Source organism: Lygodium microphyllum, chromosome 3, assembly GCF_053477565.2.
Source record: "Lygodium microphyllum isolate KBCC chromosome 3, Lygodium_microphyllum_v1.1.10, whole genome shotgun sequence".
NCBI classification, from domain to species: Eukaryota; Viridiplantae; Streptophyta; class Polypodiopsida; order Schizaeales; family Lygodiaceae; genus Lygodium; species Lygodium microphyllum.
The window spans coordinates 145,864,925-145,879,566 of NC_141137.1; the positions used below are offsets into that span (position 1 = coordinate 145,864,925).

Consider the following 14,642-nt stretch of genomic DNA (forward strand, 5'->3'; position numbering starts at 1 on the left):
TGCCAATGACTAGATGATAGAGCTTATCCCCTGTTAGAAAACTAGTTGGGATGATAGAGAACAAATCTTTTGCAAGATTAAAGAAATTCAAAAAAATATTCTCACGTTGTTTCTAGAGAAAAGCACTAAAGCCATGTGCCTTATCTCAAATTGGGCTTCAATCCAAAGGCAAATAACCCTACCGAAGTGGTTGAAATTCAACAAAAGTGTGAATTAAAGCATGTGTTCCTAAAGGTTTGGTAAATCATCACCTTGACATTGCCACTAATGGCAGTTAATTAATGACCAATGTGAAACAACAACACATGGTAAAAATCATGCTACATGACCCAACACACTACTTGTGAAATCAATTATTTAAAAAAGAATGTATCTATTTCAAATAACATAATAACTTGCAATCAAATAATAGTAGCAAGTGCTTAGAGAAAAAGATAGTTTCATGAGCCAAATTTTGAGATATAAGTCGAGCATTGGTAGAATATGATAATTCTTGGCAAAAAAATTTAGGTGAGGATTTTTACCATGTTAAGGCCATAGATGAGCTAAAAAGGCCTATTCCAATTTTTTAGAGTATAAACGTGACCCCGTTCCGAGTTTGGGAATGAAAGTTATGTCCCTTTTTGTAGTCCATTCTAAATAGGACCCTACATTGCATACATGACCAATCTGACCTAGCTAGATTGGTCCTATGTGTGCTATAGGTCATACCCAAACCATTCTATAGAAAGGCCCATAACTTTCACTCTCGATCTTGGAATAGGGTCATGCTTGTACTCAATTAATTGAAATGGGCCTTCTAAGCTCATTTATGGCCTTTAAATCGTCAAAAACCCCCACAAAAAAATGTTAGCATCAAGATTCATCATATTTCTACTAGTTTTTGCCTTGCATCTCAAATTGTGGCTCAAAAAATGATCTTTTCTTGAAGTAATTAATATCAATACAAACAACTCTTCTTCTATTAAGTAATTGATGCCACAAGTGTTTATAAATATATCAATGTTATCCTTACATTGTTAAAATTTTCATATTTTGTACTCAAGAATGTCATGACTTTTAGTATATAGTATTTTAGTAGATCAATATGTAGTGGCAAGTCTTCAAATATGTCAAATATTTAAAAATGTGTAATTCTGCATTTAAACCCTATGGATTGCTAAGAGGCAATATGATAGTGTCGAATTGCTTCCTAGTGTGTTGTAGGGTTTGGAACAATTTTAGGTCCACTTTTTGCTAACTTACCCTATTCTTGGATCATTCTTCTCATTTAAGTATAAATGGAGGTCCTAGAGGAGAAGAAAATAGAAAGCACATTGTTTGGTTATGGAGGACCATTAAAAAATTCTAAACATTGGAGAGGAAATAAGTGTTCATGTAGAAACCTCAAAGGATCCTAGTCTAAAGGACAATTATATATAGAAGAAAATATCAATAGAGACGATTCCGAGTTGAGTTTTTTTTTTCTTCCTTTATAAAACTGGACAAACTTATTCCTTTACTGATGCCAAAAAAATCTTCAATGTACCATTCAACACACAAAATATCATCTTATCAAACATGTAATGCTTATAAGAGGAATTCCAGAGCTTTAAGAAAATGAATGAGACTTAAAAGTAATTTCGAAGTTTAAGTCTTTTATTCACTATACATTTTAGGGAAGGGTCAACAACCAAAGGAGGTTTCTAAAGGAGAAATTAGATAAGCTTTTGAAGACTGCAAAGTAACATCGAATTATTTATCTCATAGATAGAAGTGTGAGTTACATGGATTCTATTTTTTGGTTTTTGTACTTCTTTACTAACCAAGAAGAGCCAATTGACTAATTCGAGTTCTCAAATAGAAAGCTAGCCTATGAGATAAATGAATTCTTGAGCATATTGCCTATAGGGCATATCCTACACCTATTCCTAGTTTCAAAGTCTTTTCACATTTTCATACTATTTTTTGTAGTATTAACCAGAGCAAAATGGATATTTAGTATGGAAATTAGGATAGATACTTCTAAAACTTAAAACCAATTATGAGAGATTATATTGCACATGCCACTTGTTGTTAAGATTAGGTATCAAATTGTTTGAGGATTGAAACAAGGAATTTGCATATGCATTTTGTATTTCTCATATTCTCTACTTAATATTGTTACATTATTTGTCTACAACATTAATAATTATATCAGTATATGTAGTATTTATCTTTGAACATGTTAAATTTGAAGAAATTATGTTGTTTTTTTGCACCTGGACTCTACAACATACAAGAAGGGAATCCAACAATGTCAAATTTCCTCCTTGCGTGTTGTAGGGTCCAAGTGAGTTTTAAGTCTAAATTGTGTTAATATAATCTATTCATGGTTTATTTTTTTTCTTGGAGAAGAAGAAGATGGCAACCACAACACGTGGTCATGTAAGGCCCCTAGAAAACCTTGACAATTGGAGAAGTTCATATTAGGTCAGTCATATTGGAGAAGAAATTGTTACTAAAGAGGAATCCCTAATTGAGAAGTTATTTTTCTTCCTTTACAAAGTTGGGCAAACTTGTTGCTTTAATAGAGCTAGGAAAATCTTCAATCCACCATTCACCACATACATATTATCTTTTCAAACATATTACACTTCCATCAGGAGTTTTGGAGCTTTAAGGAAGTTGTTACAGGGTCCAAGACTTTTATTCTCAGTATCCATCTCAAGAAAAGTTCAACAACAAAAGGAGGATTGTAAAGAAAAGGTTGTAGGAGCTTCATCAAGTTTGCAAAGCAGCATTAGACTGTTAATTCCATGAATAGGAGTGTGAGTTTTATGAATTCTATTTTGGGTTTGTGTGCTTCTTGGTCTACCAAGATGAGCTAGCCCCTATCCAACTAGACTTCACATATTGGAAGCCAGATACACCATAAGAGTATTGAATATGAGGAGGAGTTATTGAGAATGAGAAGGCTATGTCAAGGAAACTTAACGTTAAAAATATTAAGAAGGTAAATTTGATGGAAGAAGGGGACAAAAAAGATATCCAAAAGGCTACTAAGTCACTTTAAACTTACGAAAATCGTCCCTTCTTCCTATACTTGGGGAGTGATTCATTATGCTAAATAATGTTGAGAAATCTACAAGCATAGATATTATTGCAAAGTCTTGTGAAAAAAAGGATTTTTCAAATGACTTCAATGAAAAATGCTTCTTATTAGACACAATTTTTTAGAGTCTTTCAATTATTGTGAAATGCTAACTTGAATTTTTATTTGTTTAACATGTATTGGGTTATACTAATGATCATTTTCTAGCTCATTTTAGTAGAACAAGGGCTAAGATTTCAAGTGAATTCTACAATTTTCCATTACTTGCAAAGAATAAATGTAAACATTTTGAAGATTTACTATGCCTAGACTAAGGTGAGCCCATCGTGCCACAATATCTACTAAGAACTTCATCTTGATTTTTGAGTTTTTCCACATACCCTAGCAAGGTTATAGTTATTAAAAAGTATACTTCAATTAGGATTCTTGGCTAACATAGACTTCAAAGGTTTAAGAAGTTGATGTTTATCATGGTATAGTACTCTTGCTAATCCTTTGAAGAATCCCCATTGCAAGGATATAAGAGATAAGCAAATCTCATGCATAACAAAGAAAATTCTCTCTTGCTATAAGGAAAAAAAAAGGGATGAGGAACTTGATAATTGCAAAATGAGAAGGTTGTTTGATTGAATTCTTTACAAAGCAATGCAATTAGAACCACATGTATTGTATACACTCTCATCATACTAATCAAAAAGTTCTTATTGAGATTGAGTTCAATCTTCTTCGATGTCTTTTTTCAGTCTATTGCATACTTTATTAGCATGTTACTATCTTCTTATGATAAAGAAAACATTTCTTACTTGATAGTGAATTCCTCCATGCTAGTATGCCATACTTCAAATGCTCCCTAATTATCAACAAAGAATACTCCATGCCTTAATAAAATGGTGCTATACAAGAAAATTAGTATATTAGGAACTATCCGAGAGAATGTCAAACTTATGAGCTTAAGTTAAAAGATAAGAATGCTATTGTCTCTATTGGAAGAGGTCATTCATCCTCTTCGGCATTATTGCTTTCCTTTGGTCCTAAATATGTATTTTTTGAGCTTCTCTAATTATATGTTCAATGCGTGCAATTTTGTCTATGCCTTAGCTAACCTACTTACTTGTTGTTCAATATATATTTGCCTTTTAATCATAATGGTTTTTATAAAGCATTTACCTTACATTATGAATCTCGATTTCATGTTGAGAGTGCAAAATGTTACAAAATCCTCATAACCTAATGTTTCCAACTCCAATAGATCTAATTGTATCATCTTCAAGAATATTATTATGGCGTATTTAAGTGCTTGATAATCCCCGTATGGGAAAAGAGAGAGAAAGGCCTATAATAATCAAAAATATGTTTATTAGGACCTCGTAAATTATTCTAAATATGAATATTGAGAAAAAAAATTGATTTGAGTATTCCAAGCAATAATTTGACTAGTTACTTGCTTCTTCTACTCCAAATGGTATGTCAAGCTTCTCCCAATGGTACATACAAATATACAAAAGAAAAAGAGAAATAGTGAGAGAAGAAGGAAGATAAAGAGAAAGACATATAATAATTATCAAGTGTTTGTTTATTGGGACTGTCAGAATTGCTATCAATGCAAATGTGTAGAAAATGTATACTTTTGATATTTCAAACAATATCTTATTGAGCTCATTGCCTCTTGCAATCCAAATGATACAACAAGCTTCTTCCAATGGCATATATAAATACAAGAAAAATAAAAATGAGGAGAAAAGGAAAAGAAATGAGAAAGACAAGTGATGCATATGAGAGAGAGACAAAGAGAAATGATACATTACACTTCTTCCCTAGCATAGACGAATAGGAGAGAAAGAGAAATGGTGAGAAGAGAAAGAAGAAGAAGAAATAAAAAAGACTTTTTTAAAAGAAAAAGAATGTATAAAAATACAAAAGTGAAATATTTGAAATGATCAAAGCCAAAAAAGAAAATATAATTAAGTTCAAAAATTATCTTCAAAATTTTTGGAAAATGGAAATTTTTTCAAAGTCCTAACCAAATTTTTGGAAATGGGACTATTAAATACAAAAGGAAAGGAAAGACAGAGACAAGAGAGAGATCTCATTGTTATTTAATATTAATTCAGTCAGCCTTAAAATTGGAGAAAAATGAGTAATAAGGTGTCATTCTTTCGCTATTTCTATCTAGTTAAGATATGATTAATAATTAATCTAAATCCTAGCAAGGCTTGTTTGGCCTCAAATTTGGCTAACGTAGGAGGAGAGGCCTTTGGAGGACTATGTGCGTGCATGAGGAGCAAGTTAAAGAGGAGTCCCCACTACATTAGTAATATCTTTTATTGAATAGCCTCCATCGCACTTGTTTTTGTGTAAAAGCTCTTGCAATTGAAGTCAATTGTGAGAGTTTACAAGCAACCACATAAGGAATGAGAGCATTTTTATTAACATAATAAATATCTTGAAATCAACTCCTAGAAAGCAAACATAAACAATTAGTTATATAGATCTATAATGTATGGCTATGTCAAAGGACAACAAGAGTTTTGATGATGTGATTCACTTCCATATAGTATGGCATGGCTATACAAATGGTAGCACGTAGTTTAACTTCCATATAACACGTAGTTTAAAGTTAAAAGACTGTCAATGACAGGTAAAGGGACTTTTAGACGAGCTTTAAGAAGTGGTTACTTTGTTAGTTAGGAAAGGTGATTTGTTTATTGTGCTTATAGGTCTGGCTAACATTTTGGTTCGCTCAGTTTGCCTAATAAAGGAGAGACGGGCGAGGATTGATATGAAGTATGCATGCCCCTACTTTGAGAATGTGGAGATGGCATTAAGGGCTAGGGTTTAAGCAAGCAGTGTAAAGTGGAAAGGGGCAAGGTGTAATGTAAGAAAGTAACTATTGAGTTACAACATATGTTTGGGAGCCTTGTCCTTCAAAAGATGGACATATGACACATGTCCTCTTGTGGAGACCAAAAAAAGTAAAAGAAAAGAGAGAGAGAGAGAGAGAAAACCCTGCATAGAAAAAGTTAGCCAAGATGTCTATTCTCGATCCCGCTGAATCTAAACGTTGTGACAGTGCGCTCGCTCTCTCTCTCTCTCTCTCTCTCGCTCTCCTCTCATATCTCGAGGATTCAAAAGCTACCTTTCCATCCACGTTGCAAAGGGCCAGCTGCCCTTGCTTTCGGGAGGCCATGACCATACCACCATTTATGCAAAAGCTGGTCCAACGTAGTACCTTCCGCCTTCATTCAACCATTCATAATACACATATATATATATATATATATGCCTATCCTCCCTCCATCCATCTCTCTTTTGCATTCTTACGACGGCATTCCCTGTCTTGTATGCCCACCATCATCAGAGCAATGTCAACATTTGCTGTGTTTATGATCATGATGCATGCAGGTACTGTAGCCTATGTAGGAGAGTATAGCTAGAGAGCTACTATACATGTATGAGTGTATAAGAACATCCACAAGCATGGATGATGGATAAATGGTAGTGATAAGGATGGGTTACCTTTTAAGCTGACAAAAGCGAGTAAAGCCTGGCTGCAGGCACGGCCCAGATGGACAATGGATGGATGAATATGGAGGGAGAGAGAGAGAGAGAGAGAGAGAGAGAGAGAGAGAGGCTCTATTCAGAACGTCACGCAGCACATGGGCAAAGGGGAGACGCATTGATACTGATTAAGTCGAGAGAGAAAGGACCACATCCATGGCCGTTGCTGTCCACAAAGTAGTTGGCCTTGACATAAAATGTGTCTAACAAATGTGACCCCTGCATGCTCTGGAGTGTCATCTCTCCATTCACAGGAAGTTTTACACAAAGTCTCACTACGATTCCCACATTGAAAATTACGACAACATCATGAGCTTCTACCAGAGAGGAATCGTATGCATAGCTAGCTAGCTACGTGCAATTAGGGGCAAGGGCAGGGGGAGCTGGGGTCCTAACTACTAAGCAAAAGCCTTTAACCTCCTAGCATGTAACCCTAGCCACGGTTGATTAGACAAAGCTTAAGAAATTTAAGCCTAATTAGTACTAATCTCTTGTTGACTTGATCACTCGAGAGGCCGGGATTCCAGCCTTCATCCCCGCCCTCCTCTTTCGTCGATATTTCGAATGCAGTGAGCCGTTTAACGAACGGCCGAGAAAGGGACAAATTAATCATTGCACAACCGATGCTTTCGAATTTCAAAATTGAGAATCCTTATCATTTTGATTCGCTTTATTTACAGACTTGAGCAGATTTGTGCAGCCATAGACCTAAAAATCACGGATGCTATCCCAGCCCCATCAATACTAAATCTCCCCTGCAGTCACAGCTTCGGTAATATTGCAGCTCACTAAACATCAAGTTTAACAGCATTGAATCACAAGAATAACATGGAAAGGAGAGATGAGATTTGCATCCTTGGAACTAAAATATCAATGGAGTTTGTATTCACATTAATGTGAAAGCTTGATTGTAATAGAAATGAATCATCTGTCCTTCCGAGCATATTGCTGCTTAAGGCCCAGCAGAGGAGACAAAGTCCTAGTCCAAGCCCGTTGGCCCAAGCTGCGTGATCTTGGGAAATTCCTGTCATCCGAATCAGTGGCTGAATTGATGTCATCATGAGCCAGAAGCTGGAGCCCCTGATTAGAATGATTAGAGCTCGTCAAATTAGGATTAAGGGTACTAGTTCTGCCGGAACTCACGGATTTGCATTTGGAGAGGGGCGGGGGTGTGAAAGGATGTTGATGCTGAGAGGGTAATTCGGATGCTGCATCATGGGTAGCCAGCTTATCTGCAATGGACTTGTTAATGATCACATGATTATGATGATAATCATCATCCTGATTATCCGCAATGACAGCTTTAATGGTCACTTGATTGTGTTGCTGATGATGATGGTGATCAAAAACAGGTGATTGGTGGTAGTGCTGGTCTACAGCCCTCTGCTTGTTCTGATGATTCCTGATCTCTAATTTCTTCAAAATTTGCCTGAAGTTGGGCCTTGCCCCATCCCAAGATAGGCGCCCTGCATCTATGGATACTTTGGGGGACTGATTGACCGATAATCCACTGGCAAAAGCACTCATTACACTGTCAGTTTCAGCTGCATCAAGCATAGACTTTGATCTGCCCTTGGGTTTTCTGTGGAAAAGGGAGGAAATCCAAGAAGAAGGACCTGTACTCTGGCTATGGTTGATCTCTGAGATGGCCTCCAGATCTATAAGCTGAACTTGTCTCAGGCTGCTTCCAATGGCTGCTTCACCGGTCGATTTGCGGCCAGATGTAATGAGGACACCATTGCGATCCACAAAGGCCCTTGGCTGAGATTTGATGTCGGCACTACTTGACCTTGCAGAGACACTGTTGGTCTGTGCTTGCTGATGCTGCTGCCGATGAGAGGTAGAAGGCTCAGTAGATTTGGATTTAGAAGTGGTAGGCAAAGAGAACCATGAAGTCTTCTTCTTCTTCTTTGCATGCGGTGCTGTCCCTGCGTCGCTGTTGATGATGATATTCATATTCTCCTTGAAGTCACAACTGCTGATGGCATCATGCAGGTCATGATCCTCATGCTCTGATTGCACTCCTTGTTGATCAGGATGCTCACATAACATTTGTACTGTGCAGCTTTGTGTTTCCTGCTGCAAATTGGGGGCCCTTGGAGCGGTCATCTTATCATCTACCCCAAGATCAGTTGCATTTTCTGCATCCTTCTTCTTCAGCTTGCTGTTGCTGTCCCTCTTTTTGTAATAGTCATGTGGCTGCTGCGTGTTGGGCCTCTGGACTTCTGGTTTCTTCAGATATTGATGGTGATGATAATATTGCTGCTGCTGCAGCTCCTGCAACTCTTGATCTTCCTGTATGTCCATTACTCTCTGGCTACTGCTGTTACTACTAGCCATTGCGGTGGCTGGGACAGCTGAAATAGTAGCTGTTGCAGCAGTGTTGCGAGAGCCATTACCGCTGCTGGTACTGCAGGCACTGGTGGTGGTGGTGGTGGTGGTGGTTGTGGTGGTGGTGGTGGTGTTCACTCCGGTACTCTTCCTCTGTTTCTGAGAAGAGGAAGAGGATGAGGTGGAGGAAGAAGAGGAATGGGAGGCCTGCGTGTGACTGGGCTGGAGAGGCAGCTGCTTCTGTTCAGACTGATGATGATGATCAGTCTTTTTGTGCAGAGCATGGGGGGCTGGAGGCTCTGAGGCTGCATGAGATGTAGGTGGTCTCTTGGAAGCCATTAAGGCTGGGTTTGTGCCGGTGGTGGTGGTGGTGCTGCTGCTGCTGTGCTTGGTGTGGTCCTGTTGATGATGGTTGTTGTTAATGTGCTTGTTGATCTGATGAGTGCTGCTGCTGCTTAAGTTGAGGATGCTGCTGCTGCTGGGCTGACGAGGAGGGGGAGGAGCTGGAGGGGGGTTGTAGGCGTCGGTGATGCGGGAATATTCGGCCAAGGCATTCAGGCGCTCCCGTAAGCACGACGAGCACACGCCCACCATGTTGCGCTGGCGAGGGTGGCGCAGGCAACGCTGCTGCTGCTGCTGGCCATCCATCCTAAACACTCTACTCCACCCTCTCTGCCCTTCGATCTAAATTGTTATTGCATAAGCCACCGGCTGCTTCATCACATCCTCCTTACACACGCGCACTCTCACTCAGAGTCTCGCACTCTCACGCGCGCACACATACACACTCTCTCTCTCTCGCTTGCTCAGACGCTCCCTCTCGCCTGGTGCTTGATCGCATCCCCTCTAGGCTGTCTCTCTCTCTCTCCTGCTGATCACACCTTCATGTACTCACTAGTATCTCTGGCGCCTCTCTCTCTCTCTCTCTCTACATGCACAGAGTCTTTCTGTACTCAAGGCTCATATACTCTCTCTCTGTCTCCCCTCCCCCCCCCCCCCCCCCGTGTCCCACAAAGAGCGGGCTTAACTGTCCGCCCAGCCTTTGCTCTCCCTACGGGCCCCCACTTTGAATGAACCACATCGACACTTTTCATGACCCATTTCCATCAGCTCTTATTAGGGGCTGTTCGGAGTTCCCCTCGACCCGAAACACGCTCCTGCCCTCGAGATGTTTTCAAGCTTTTTTAATTTCTTCTTCAAGCCCCATAAACATCGAACCTACAACTCTCTTTGAAACCAATTCTGCAAGGCCAAGGTGTGTATCCATCCTACAACCACTAGCTTCCTCTCTCCCATGGCACTTAACATAATCAAGGACACAATGAATATACACCTATCTATATCTACACACACACACACACTAAAAGTTGAGCCAACATGAACACATTCATAAATGTAAAAGTAAAAATCGATTTTCTATTCTCAATATGCTATGAAGAGCTCTCCTTAGCATCCCCAAGGTCACACATAGCATGCCACAACCACTCTCAAACATTAACCTAATATAGTTCTCTCTCGCATTTTAAGAAAACACTTTCTAGACACCCCAACACCTTCTGAATAAGCCATTTACATCCAACAGGGTTGTAACCTAGTGGGTTGAGCATTGTGGGTGTGTGAGTTCAGCCCCACATCCCCAATGGTACAAATCATTTGGCATCTGAATAAGCCATTTATACACATGCAGTATTGCAACAATTTCAAAGCAACTTCTCAACAAGTTGTTGAGAAAATATGAAAACCATATTTCTATGTAGCAAGTACAAACCCCCTATACATAAGATAAGCTTCGTTAACAATATTTATGTCACTCCAAGCCAATTTTCTCTATTCCTGATGTGCACTACTCAACAAGTTGTAGAAGATGTTCAAACTATATTATGTTTTTACAAGTGGCCAATTTGTAAAGGCTAATGGATGTATACCTAGCCATCAGTTTAACCTCAAAAGTGAGTGTACTATAGTTACAGGTCATCCATGTCATTTTACTTCACAAAAAGTTTCCATTGCCCTAAATCAATGGGAAAATGGGCAGCTTGCTCTAGCACCACCCAAATATATGCACCCCAAAAAGGGAACCCATGAAAGTGACCAATGTGGTATGTAACCAACCTAAGGACTTAAGATGAAACTATGGTCACTAGATTGTAGATGGCCCATCCAAAAGGACAACTTGAAAATCTTGATAAAAGATTCAACCAAGTTGTAACTTTGCCAAGAACATAAACATTTTGCATATTATTACTTCATATTATAGGGGAAGCAAGAAGAGTAGTAATTTAAAGAACAAATTAAAGAAAATATAAAAGATCAAGTCCATTCATAACTTTGCCAAGAACATAAATTTCTTGTATATTACCGGCCATATTATAGGGAAGTAAGTACTAATCAACCAATGAAAACTAGACCATATATGAGTATGAAATAGCCAAAACCTAGGATAACCTAAAGAATTTATTGTCTAACTTGGTCAAGTCACATCAATTGGCACTTCATGTAGCCAATTGGACCTCTAATGCATGGCTTGATCCAAAGGCATCAAAACCTACTAATTATAATTATAATATTTCACATTTCATGCTAGTAGAAACGTTTTGACACAACATGGTTTAATAGCATGATTGATGGTGTTGACAAATGTGGTTAAAATTATTTTGAAACATTGACAAAGTTTGTATATTAACTTCCTTACTAATGGCTTATATGCATGTATCAAACTATGAGGTCTTGATGTACCCTAGTCTTTGATTATACTTTATTTCATCTTGTAAAGTGTATCACCCTTGTCTTAACAACTCAAGTTGGTACTTGCAACTTTGACAACTTAGGCATTGAATGTATAAATTAGTTTTTCTAGTTGGCCAAAGCTTTGACAACTTAGGCATTGAATGTATAAATTAGTTTTTCTAGTTGGCCAAAGCTTCTTATTCTTGAGCCTTCTCTTGGCTTCTGCCTTGCACTTCACCTTTGGGTATACACTGTTACCCTATATGAAGCTCTACTGAAATCAAGTTCCAAGAGAAGAAGAGAAGGTGCAAGTGTTGCGAAAGCTCTGACAAAATCAAGTTCCAAGAGGAGAAGAGAAGGTGCAAGTGCTGCGGAAGCTCTGCCAAAATCAAGTTCCAAGAGAAGAAGAGAAGGTGCAAGTGCTGCGGAAGCTCTACTGAAATCAAGTGCCAAGAGGAGAGCCCTACACATATTGTGTAGGAGAGAAGGAGACTCAAGAAGGATCAAAAGGTGCCAACTTCCAAGTTGTGCAAGTGTTAGCCGATTGTATACCATGCAAGGAAACGATCTTGTTTCCAAGATCTACAAGTAAGAACTGGCTTGTGTAACGCAGGAGCTTGCTCCTTGTCAATAATATAACTCCACAAGGGGGGGGGGAGGGGGGGAGTGGCCCATCTTCTAGTCCCTAGTGTGTTGCCAATTTCTTTACCTCTCTCTCTACATCTTTCTTTTCTCTCATCTATTCTCCCTCTGTGCCAACATAATATTAGCCATATATACTTTAAGTATGTAAGAAAGTCAAGCATGTATCTCGGATTCTATAACAGTGGTATCAGAGTAGGTCTCTTTGCTTTTCTCAAAGTAAAGGCTATCCTTGCAAGAAGAAGGTAAAGATGGAAACAGATGAAGCACCTACAAGTGAGCAATTATAGGTTCAATTGACAGAGTATTGTAGCTTGTTGGAGATTCTCGAAGTACGTCAATTGATTGATAGCTTAAGGGCAAGGGAAGAAGCTACTTATGAAGGAAGGAATCCTCCAAAAGATGGTGATACTGGAGGAAACACCATTGCGCCAATTGATGGTGAAGATGCAAAGCATCCAATTGCTAAGAAGCTTCCTAGAAGGAAGAAGGATTCTCGGGTCACGAAGAGTAAAAAGACCTCACCTCGAGTGAGGAGGATAAGGAGGGAATCATCTCTCTTAGCAACCAACTACTTCCCTGATTACTCAAGTTCCTCCTCCTCCTCATCATCTTCTAGTTTCTACTCTCTTGGTTCTAAGTCTCGTACAATCCGCAAACGGACAAAGAGGGACCATAAAAGGAGCAAGCTTAAGAAGACTAAGACTTTCAAGTATGGAGATAAGGACATAAAGTTTGACTCTTACTCCGATAAGAGAGATCCTGCTAAGGCATTAGCCTTTGTTAGGCAATTTGAAGTCGCTTTTTCTGATGGTGCGGAGCACCTAGATTTGAAGTTGCTTTTTTTGAGGAAACTAGGTACGGAGCACCTAGATTTGCATGATGGAAAGCCTTCATATACCATAGATTTACCAACAAGAGTCACATCTAATATTTGCATACTACTAGTGTTAGTCCAAATGCAAGAAGAACATTGGTTCCTATGGTATAATGTAGCTTCTCTTTAATGATTCAAAAAATAGAAAAAAGTAATGCTAATGGCTTAACAATTATATGCACATGCATAAACACACACACACACATAGTTTCTCTCTTGTGTTCAAGTCCAACCCCTCTAGACAAGCAACATTGAAAGTTGCTAACGGCACTATGAGAAGGATTACATGACATCATAAGCCTTTTAGTACTAACAGTTAAATGGCCATACCTTGTCAACAACATCAAAATTGAATGTTAGAGCAAAGTTAGTACTGAGTATCAAAAATAGGTTATACTCACTCCATAAGCCCTCACGATAGCATTGCCAATCATTAGAGATTAAATATCATAGGTCTATTACTCAATGAGAGAGGTGTAAAAACTTGTGCTTCTTACCCTCAACTCACAAATATAAACATTATTTAGAATTCTAGCATTTATAGGCAAGTGTAAAACTATAAGCAATAGAGACTTCGGCTCTGTGACCTATCATGCATCAAGGATTATCCATATCAAGACCTTGCTTGGCAAGTAGACCTTTATGAAACATATAAATAAGATGTCCTCTATTACCTTAGCATGAACATTAGATCATGGCTTTCACAAAAAAACAATTCCTATTTAGTTTAAGCACTTCATGGTAGGTCATCTTGTCATTATATCGGATTGGAATAGATTAGCTTCACTTACTTTATTACTCTATATGTCTATTTGATGTGGACCACCAATTTTCGATCAACAAAACATTGTGTGGGAAAAAAAGGAAGCACTTGCTCCAACATATATAGGAAAATTCAAGCTACACAAATTGTAGAGTAATGTGATGAGACTTTTGTTTCTTTAGAAGCATGGACTTCTTGAGTAATTCTTGTCTTGAATTTTTTGGTTTGCTATAATAATCTAATGCCCTTTTTGTTGGCAATCCTATGAATAATCCTCACTACATGCCTTTGTTATCAACTTTAAACTTTTCATTTCTCTTACTAAGAAATCTCTCTCTCTCTCTCTCTCTCTCTCTCAATATCTCCCTTTTCATTCTATTCTTTTTTCCAAGTTTTCTTTTCAAGTAAGAGGTCGGCTAAAGGATCAAATATTTTCTCACATATGATTGAAAACTATAAGTAGCATCTAATGATTCAAAGATGGACCATGTATGGCCTCATCACACATATATTGCAAGGTCTAGCAAAACAGGCACACTTGGAAATGAGATTCCTTATATGAAGAATGGGATCCCAATTGTAGCTTAGCAAAAAACTTCTAATTTGCCGTGAGTAATTTCCATTTTAGTGACATCAGACAATCATGGGTAAGCATCGCACCACATCCGTGC

At 38.4% G+C, this 14,642-nt stretch overlaps 1 protein-coding gene across 1 annotated transcript; it reads right to left on the reverse strand.

The window, feature by feature from the left end:
* Positions 1 to 7,501: 7,501 nt before the first annotated feature.
* Positions 7,502 to 9,934, reverse strand: LOC148038999 (uncharacterized). Its single transcript, XM_087674862.1, has one exon. It carries the CDS (start codon positions 9,608 to 9,610, stop codon positions 7,556 to 7,558), a length of 2,055 nt encoding a protein of 684 aa, XP_087530988.1. The 5' UTR covers positions 9,611 to 9,934; the 3' UTR covers positions 7,502 to 7,555.
* Positions 9,935 to 14,642: the final 4,708 nt, after the last annotated feature.

What these genes read in the sequence shown, in the direction of transcription:
- LOC148038999 (XM_087674862.1), bottom strand. Translation starts at nt 9,610, where the DNA reads ATGGATGGCCAGCAGCAGCAGCAGCGTTGCCTGCGCCACCCTCGCCAG.